This window comes from Athene noctua, chromosome Z, assembly GCF_965140245.1.
Source record: "Athene noctua chromosome Z, bAthNoc1.hap1.1, whole genome shotgun sequence".
In the NCBI taxonomy this organism is placed as follows: Eukaryota; Metazoa; Chordata; class Aves; order Strigiformes; family Strigidae; genus Athene; species Athene noctua.
The window spans coordinates 17,920,752-17,930,140 of record NC_134077.1 but is presented as its reverse complement, the minus strand read 5'-3'; the positions used below and the strand labels follow the sequence as shown (position 1 = coordinate 17,930,140).

Genomic DNA, 9,389 nt, shown 5'->3' with positions numbered 1-9,389 from the left:
TCAATGTCAGGCGGGCGGCGCGGCCGCCGGCAGGGGGCGGGCGAGGGGAAGCGGTGCCAGCCCTGCGCGTAGCGCGGCTCAGAGTCGGCGGCGCTGGCCATGCCGGGCGGCGCGGCGGCGCGGAGCTGAGCCCAGCCCAGCCCAGCCCAGCCCCGGGCGGCCAAGCCCAGCCGCGCCGCTGAAGGGCACCGCGGCGGCAAGGCTTCCCCGCGCTCTCCCGCGGCTGGGGCGCGCCCGCCCCGCAGCATGGAGGCTGGGAAGCGCAGCTCCTCTGCCGGCAGCCGGGACGATGGCAGCAGCGCTAACGCCTTCCCAGCCAAGCCGGCGGCCCCGGCGGAGAAAGCCCAGAGCAGCCCCGGCGGTGGAGGCGGCGGCGGCGTGAAGGAGCATGGCAACTCGGTGTGCTTCAAAGTGGACGGCGGCGGGGCCGAGGAGCCCGTGGTGGGCTTCGAGGATGCCGAGGGGCCCCGGCGGCAGTACGGCTTCATGCAGCGGCAGTTCACCTCCATGCTGCAGCCGGGGGTCAACAAATTCTCTCTCCGCATGTTCGGCAGCCAGAAGGCGGTGGAGAAGGAGCAGGAAAGGGTTAAAACTGCGGGGTTCTGGATCATCCACCCCTACAGCGACTTCAGGTGAGCGGTCTCCAGCCGCCGCCGCCCGGGGGGCGGCCCCGCCGCGGGAGGGGAGGCAGGGCGGCGCTGCCGCCGCCTCGCACCTCACCCGGCACAAACTTCGGCGGGCCGCGGCCGGGGGGCGGAGGTGAGGGGCTTCCCCCGCGGGCGGGCCCGGCCTCGCCCCCTTCCCTCCCTCCCGCCCCGCGGGCGGCCTCGCTGCCCCGCTCGGCGGCTGAAACTTTGCCTCCCCTCTCGGCGTCCCCCGCCCGTGCGCGGGGAAGGGGCTGGAGGCCGGCGCGGGGCGGCTGCCCTGCCTGCGCCGCCGCCGGGGCGGCCGCGGCGCTCGGCCCGTCCCGGCGCTCTCCAGCGTGCTGCACCCGGGACGGAGCGCGGGCCCCGCGGCCGCAGTGGCCGCGTCCGTCGGGCGGGGAGCGGGAGGGGGGCTCCCGCGGAGCGGGGCACGGCCCTGCCGCCGGGTGGGAGGGCTCGCCGGGGCGCACCCGGCGTGAATAACACCCCGGTGTCGGTGGTGGGCGCAGGACGGCCGCTCCCTGAGCAGTCCGCGTAAGCACTCCTGTAAGGGGTCGTGTGTAGGAAGCGCGTCTCGGTCAGAGTTGCAGCAAAATAACTTTATTCAAGCTAGCGCGGTGTGGGAAACTACGTTTCCGTAGGTAGACGGGCAAATGTGATGCTAAACTAGCGTTGCTTTTGCAGTAAGTTGAACATATGCACAATTGGAATATTCATATGAAAAGCAGTGCAGATAAATTCCTGGGAAGAGATATTTCCCTTTAAAATGACATTATAAGTGAAAGATTATTTCATTGTATTCTCTGTGCCAGCTGGCTGTATGCCTTTGTAAATTCAACAGTGTACGGTATTTGCTGAAGAACTATCGGTGTCGTTAAGCGTATTTAATCAACGGCTTGAACTGAACAGCCTGCGTCTATACAGTAAGTGAATTGCATTGGAGACCATGTTTAAAAAAGGAAAATCCAGAATGTTCAATAGTTTCATGGATCTTCTGAGAAAAAGTAGGTTAAGTACCACATGCTTCCAGTGGGAACAGGAGGAAATACTTCCAAAGTCCAAGTTTCTGTGGGACTGTTCAGAGTGAGGTGTTACACAGTGAGCTGTGCTGGCACCTTGCAGTTGAGCCTGAGAGCAGTACAGCTGCAGTAGTGGAGGAGCAGGGCAGCACTTGGTTATGACTCAAAATCATGCTTCAATCCCCTGTTGTTTTCCTGCCTCTATGGAGGCAATACGCTGCACTCGTTCTTTTCCTGGAGTACCTTTCCCCCCTTGCATGCCAGCTCAGCTGCACTAGCAGGTGCATTAAGGGGGGAGAGAGCCAAGAGTCTACCCACTCCCCTTCTGTCAGCCACAGAGGGATGTAGCAGGTCACATCTGGTGCTGTGGTAGCATGTGTAGGGGATTGGGGGTGGGGGGTGTCTGGTAGACTTTTACTTACCTGTGTGTGTGCTTGAGTAACTTTATTCATGTGAGGATTCTATTAAAATGAACGACGTTATCTGTGCAAGTAGATTCCCTCATTTTGTTGTAAGCTTGGCTTCTGAGTGAGATACACAGTCCTAAGATGTTTTGGGCAATAGGAAGTTATGCATCATATTGGGCAGCATGTAACTTTTTAAGGTGATGTGTGAAATAGGTGATAAGTATGTTCATTCTGTTTCATTACAGAAGTAGCTGCTAATTCTGTCCTAATTCTTCCTGTGGGAAGGTTCAGAGACTGTAGCATATGTTTACTTATTTTTTTAAGTAGGAGTAAACAACGCTGCATCCTTTTCAGGACTGTTCTCTGTATATTCTTAAATTACCTGCATTTTCGGGGGGTTCTATTATGTTGTTATTTTATTAGAATGGAGGTGTTTGTTTTTTGAATAAAGCTGATAGTCTTTCATTAGGCTTGGGATGATGTGGCCTGATACGGACCCAATTTTTTAGCCAGTAGGACTGTTTCAGTGAGAAGCATGAGGTGTTTGTGTTGTTTCTGCTGAAATAATTGCAACTGTGTAATGGTATTACTCTCTTTGTGTGGCACTGTTTATAGAAATGGGTGAGGAAGTTGTGTGATATAGTATATTCATCTTTGGATATGGGAATTGTGGCAGTGCTAGTAAGTGCCTCCTAACAGTGTCTCGGTACCAGAATAAATGTGTACTCAAGGATGGAGTTGTTTTGATTTATTTTTACATGTGATATTGTATCAATGTAATGCTTATACGTAGACAAGACTTAAAGCATCCAAAGATACAGAGCTATTCTAATTTCAGAGTGTTAATGTTGATGCCACTAAGGGAAAGAACCAAATTTTCTACCAAAATAACAAGAAGGTAAAAACCTGAATATTTTATGGTATCCAAGTGGGAAGGTTCAGACTAAGTTTGTAAATTTAACTGTTATTAGGGCATTTGTGGCACATATGAAAATGAACATCACAGTAAATTTTAAATGCAGGCACACTTAGGAGAATATTGGGTTAACCATGTAAAATATGGGATAATTCTAGTACAGGCTCCTGTGGACTCTTTTTTTTTTTTTTTTTTTCTAGTTCTGAATGCTTGTATGCATTTGCTGGGATACTTCGATGCATATGGTTACATTTCTTGGCCTCATCATGATTTTTATAACAATTTTCATGTTTATCTACACAACAATATTTTACTGTGTTGTTCAGGGGGGGCGGGAAGCATCCCTGTGACCCTTCTTTTTTGGTATGAACAGAGCATTGAAGATGTGTTTGTAAAGTCAGTGCTCTGAATCGGTTACTTGCATCCTTGTGGGGCTTGGTTTCTAGTTTTATGACTCTCCGTCCTGCTTGTGTTTCAGGTAAGAATTGGCTCTTCATCAGGCATATACACCCTTGGAGAATTAAATTCAATAAGTATTACATGATTTTTCCACAAGGGGACCATTTTGTTCCTGGTTGCCTTTTCCCAGTCTTCTGAGGTTAATGTCTAATTTGGAAGTTATGTAAACTGAGCACCTAATGCACATCAAACCCTGCGCAAGACCTCTGTTTATCTCTTCACAGCTGTGATTACTGCATCTCTAAACTTGGACAACAATCCGGTATAATTGCATGACTCACAGAAGTGAATCTCTCATCAGTGTTTTGGTTAGAGTTTATTGAAGTCCTGCGTGCTTCCTGTAAGATACTGAGTGCCTCTGGTCATCCCTGCTTGTCTGTGGAGGAATAAGCCTGTGGGAGAGCATTACTGTCCAGCCCCAGGGCCCCTCAGCAGCTGGTTGAGAGCAGCACAAACCCAGTGGGAGATGGGAGCAACTGCATATGATTCTGCTGCTGCCATATGTGTTTCAACTCATTCCATATCAGAGTTGTGGTGGACATGGGCTTTGGGTGACTTGTATGTTACAGCCTTCAAGTATTAGTGGAAATGTATGTGGCTGATTTCTCAGACAATTAATTACTTGGTGTCCTTCAGCATGTCAGGAGTTTCTGTAATGCTCAGAGGGCTTGCTTGCAGGTGCCAGGGCTATTGGCCTGGCCCTGTAGCATCTCCCTCCCTCCCTGTCTCTTGGTACACAGAGAAACTTACGCTGTCATGGAAATCTTGGGTTTATTACCACATCAGCTAGGGCATCTGTAGTCTGCAGTCTGAAATGAAAACAGGGTTATTACCTCCAGAGTCACATGGTACAGGCATTTTTTTGTCCAGAAATAGCAATGTATGAGAGAGACTGAGTGAGAATTATATGTGTATGAGTAAATGTAGCCTTCACGTGCTGATGGTTACAGTTCTCAGTTTGATGTTTGGGAACAGCCTTTGATTGGAAGTGGGGACAAAAATTTTAACCGGCTTCGAAATGAACTAAGACTGGGATGTGGAGTTGTCTGGCAGAGTAGCGGATAAGGAGGTGTGGTACAGGCAGTGCTGAATGTCTTTTTGCTGTGTAGATGAATACAAAGTATGAACCGATTCGCAACAATAGCAAATAACTATTGACATTGTTGAGACAATCTCTCTGGGTAACTTCTCATCTATTCAATGAGCACGAAGCCTTATTTTAATGGTAACAGAGAAGTAAAGGTGGAGTCATTTCTAAAACTTGAACACAATTTCAGAGCACAGTGAGTAGTAAAGATATGCCAGATTTTTTTTAAAGGTGGGGCATTCCAGTTTCAAAACCGTTTTGTATAGACATTTGAGGGTTATCATCTAAATGTATGAGATTTATTATATAAATCATAGAAAGCTCTGTCGATGATGCTACCTTGTAAGTAAATTTAATGTCAGGTTTCAATGGATTTTAATATTTGCATGCGTACATCTAGGTACTTAGGGAAGAATGTTTTTGTCTGTTGCTATTAAAAACCATTCTGTTATTTTGTGTAGTTTTTATGTAACCCAGCCATGTTTTCAAGCACACGTGCAGCTTAGTTTTTCAGTTATGTATGTGCCAAACGCAAGTCATAATTGCAACTTAGTAGTGTGCCTCGTGTTTTTTTCATTATACTTATCTCCACTTTGAATTTGCATTTGCCCTATGAATAGATTTTCTTTTACTTTGTACTTATCTTCTGGACCTGCCTTTGACCACCAGCAGTCACCCTAACATGGTAGACAGCACATTATGTGTGCAGCTCACGTATAGGTTTTTAAAATTTGCGCATGCATTGTTTTAAAACCTGTTCTTCAGGAGCAGTCTTCACTCTATGTGTTACACCTATCATTATATTTTAAGAAGCTTAGGGTAAGCACTTTGTCCCTCTCTTGTCACATGTCTGTAACGTCTCAGTTGAAGATAATGAGATTTATCTTTTTGTGAGCTGTTACATACTTAGGTTTATGTAGAGCAGTAAGTTGGAAGGTAATGCTATGTGCAATAAAGACAAAATGTATTGTGTCATACTTAAATGTAAATGATACAGATAGAAATTAGTGTAAGTTTTAGTGGATATATTATGTCTCTGGTAGTGTAGTAGTATAGAATGTAGTTTTGGATTCTCAAGGCAGTCATCTCAGTCTTGATGTTCAGGATTTGTCATGAAGTTCTCTTAGTATTGAGACTTTTGAATTATTTGCTAATAAACTGATAATCAGGGATTTATAATTATACTGTATACAATCCTTGCTCAAACCAATTTTTTTTTCTTCATGTTTTTATGACTGAAGCACAGTTTTAGCTAGGGCTATCTTTCATGTATCATTTTCAAGTAATATTGTGGTGACTATATTTTTTATTTCTATTAAAGAAAAACTTTTTACAGTTAAATTATTCCGAGTACTTGAACATTCACTCTTCAAACGTGACAACGTAGAGAGCCATTTAGTATTAAGAAGATTATTAGTAGTGCTTGGCTTTTTATTTGCTACATTCCAACAATTTTTGCACTTTTGTAAATGCCCTAAAGGATAAAATAAAATTGCAGCATTAATCTAAATAATGTCTGAAAATTTTTTCTGACAATAAGTTATATGTTCAGCTTTATAATAGTTCACCAGGTAAAATGCAACTCGCATCGAGGCAGGCTGAAGAGAAGTATGATAACAGTCATCAAATGCATAAATGGATGTTACAGAGACGAAAGAAATTCTCTAGATGTAATGGGGTGAAATTGCACCAACAAATACCTAAATAAGATGTTTAGGAAGCAGTACCAAAAATAAGCAATGAAATATTCTATTGGACATGCCTTCATGTGGAATATGGGCCAGAAATGCATTAGGTTGCCTTTCATCTTCAGTTCCTATTATATATAATATTGAATAAGGTCTCATCAATGGCTGCCACTGATGCATTTGTTATGAAATCTAGTTGACTAAAGCTAGCTACTGGCATTTCTTTTTGTACCAGCTCTAAGCATGTATGGGTGAAAATGGATATGTAGAGGTATATGTTGTGCTTCTGGGCTCATAAGGGCCATGTGCTCTTGCCTCTTTGAGATTTTCTTCAAGAACCACAAAAGCAAGGCAGCTGAGTCCACCTGTGATTGGTGCAGCAGCCACTCACCTTTCAGACCTGTAGGGGATGTGGAAAGGATTATGCCTCTGTCCAAGGAAAGCATTTAGTTTTAGTGATAAGATATTCTTTTGTCTCTAGATAATGTAGTTTGAGTTCATGTGTATGTTGAACATTTCTGAGTTTTCATTATGTCCATTGTAGTCCCGGAATAAAAGTCCTGCAGTTACAGTCCATTTGTTGCATTTCCTTTCACACTTTTGACTTTTTACATACTTGAACATAGAATAAAGTTTGCAGCTGAGAAGTTGCTCAGTAAGTGTAACTCAAATAATTCCTGAGTCTTCTGAGATATTTTAAAATTCATTTGGGATGTTTTGAAGATCTTTGGCAGCACCTATGAAGAAGTACACAAATACATTTTTTTTCCTGCAAAATGCTTAATTTTAGAATATTTACCTTCTTCATGATCTCAAACCAAAAAGTTACAAAATTCTTGTGAGTAATCTAAAAGATGATACTTCGGGGAAATTATGCAAGTCTTTAAACTTTGACCTGGGACTCTCACTATCATGAACCTTCCTCTTCAGTTTTCTGATTTTTTTGTTCTGACTGCAGTGCGAAAAAAGCACTTGATTAATATTATCAAAATTTAGATCTCATAAGATCAGCATCATGCTTGGGCCTGTGGGGAAGAAGTACTGTTTCTATTACTCCCATTGATTATTTTAGCAAGACTATACATTTTTGAATGTGTACTTGTGTCAGTAAAAGTTTTATACTAGGTTTCTTGGGCTTGAGTATAGAGAGGGAACTATGAATTGGAATACTAGGTAAAAACATTGCATAGTGAATAAAGGCCTGGATTTAGGGTTTGATTTGGAGGTTTTAGGGGCTACAGAGCTAAATAAAATAAACATAACATTTGATAAGTTGCTTAAACTTTTTTATAGTTACATAATCAAGTTAAAATTTGAGTGGCTCAGTTTCTGATTGTTCAGCCTGGGGTAGCAGAAATAGAGATGTATAAAATCAGAGGTCACTTAAAGTATGAAACTGCATTTCTGCTTACCTATCTAAGATGGGTGGCATTGTAATATTTAATTAAACTTTGTCAGCTTTTTTTGAGATGCTTAGTTTGAAAGTAATAGAATTTAAAATACTATTTTTAGAGAGGATGGTAGAACATGAAAATTAGTAGAGAAAATCTTGTAAATAAGAGGTATCCATTCTCATCCATTCTCTCTCTCAACAGCATGCCTGAGAGCTGTCTTCTATGTCAACATACAATTTTTGAGAGAGAGGAAACTTTTAACCTACTTTGCGATGTTTAATTTTTAACCTGATAGTACAGTTCTCGTTAATTGCTTGAAAGTCCTTTAGCTGTCTATTCCCTGATTCTTTCCCAGAGGCATGATTTAATTTTAAAAATCGTAGTGGATTCAGCTCTAATTATTGGAGGGCTTGTTCTAGACACATAGTAAGGTATGTTAATGACCAAAAACTGTATCAGCTGGAGTCAATGTCAGTACTACCTCAAGGACACTGTCATTTAGCTTCTATAAAATCTCTGCTAATATCTTTTAATCTGATGATAGTCAGATTCAGGCAAGCTGCATGATATTTTGCAATAATCTTATTGCCTTGGTTTGCAGTGCAGCTGGAATAAGTCTGGAGTAAACTTGTGTTAAAAAAATGTTCATCTGATTACAAAAGAAATGTAGTCTGTTTCCATTATATATTTTAAAAAAAACCCCAAAAACAACAGAATAAACCCCAAACTCTTTATTTATGCCAGTTAAGTTCCCACAAGTGGAGCTGCATTATATATCTAAGAATAGAATTTTGTTCTTATGTAATTAACTTTGATATTGTTTACGTGGATATCTTATCTAACGAAACATGTTATTTAACAAATAACTTGATACACTATTGGAATTTAGAGTGCTGCTGATATTAATAAATTTTCTGTATTTAAAAATGTCATATTTATTAAAAATTCTTAAGATGTTTTCAGATGAAGAAGCACAGGTTGCTTTATGCTCATAGTCAAAGCTAGTTGGGATTTTTTGTTTGTTTGCTTTTTTAAATGATGTAATTTAAAATAGCCAATATACACAAAAATTGTTTTGACTGCAGGTTTTTTTTTTAACATACCATTACTCTTTTTAATCCAATTTTCATTCTGAAATCCACCGAAGCTCCAGTATATAAAGAGCCACACAGAAATAGAGCTCGCCCTCGCAGTATCAGATTGTCTAATTCTATATGTAGCGTACTCTGTTTGCCTTCATTTTTTTTTCTCTCCTGTTAGCAGAATAAGGTATGGAAATATTGATGGTTCCTTTGCCGGTTCTGTTGTATCTTACAGTAACTTACCAGATCGTCTAAGAAGCACCTCTCTTTATGGCATGACTGCAGCAATAGGCAGTGTGGTTCTGATATGATCTGATGTTAAGCAAATCTGTAGATTGCCATAAATTTATGTTAATATATCATAGGATCTTAATGATAAATGATTGTTCTAACTTGCTCTAGGTCAAAGCTATGGAATATACACAGAACTTCTGTAAGATATGTGTCTATGCAACTCTACCCAGGAGATGGAATAAATGTATGGCTGCAAAACCATGGGGATTCAATCAAGCTTTCACATGACTACTGAGGAGTTTTCCATAAAGCACTTGAGTGAATTCTGTCTATCTATTCATTTCAGGAGGACTTAAGATTTCTGTCCAGTAAATTACCGTGAAACCAGTAGTAGGTAATACTGCCCCCTAAAACATCTTATTACTGCCCAACAGTACACACTGGCAAGCTTCTGGGTTC

At 42.2% G+C, this 9,389-nt stretch overlaps 1 protein-coding gene across 3 annotated transcripts in view; it reads left to right on the top strand.

Moving 5' to 3' along the window:
- The window catches only part of HCN1 (hyperpolarization activated cyclic nucleotide gated potassium channel 1), a 200,980-nt gene continuing 191,591 nt past the window's right edge, over positions 1–9,389 (top strand). The window contains exon 1 of one of the 3 annotated variants that reach the window (XM_074932746.1): positions 1–632. In XM_074932746.1, coding sequence (XP_074788847.1) covers positions 247–632 — 386 coding nt within the window. In that variant the 5' untranslated portion in view covers positions 1–246. Of the gene's footprint in view, positions 633–1,149; positions 1,179–9,389 lie in introns of those variants that run through there. The other 2 variants (XM_074932745.1, XM_074932747.1) reach the window with 2 other exon arrangements.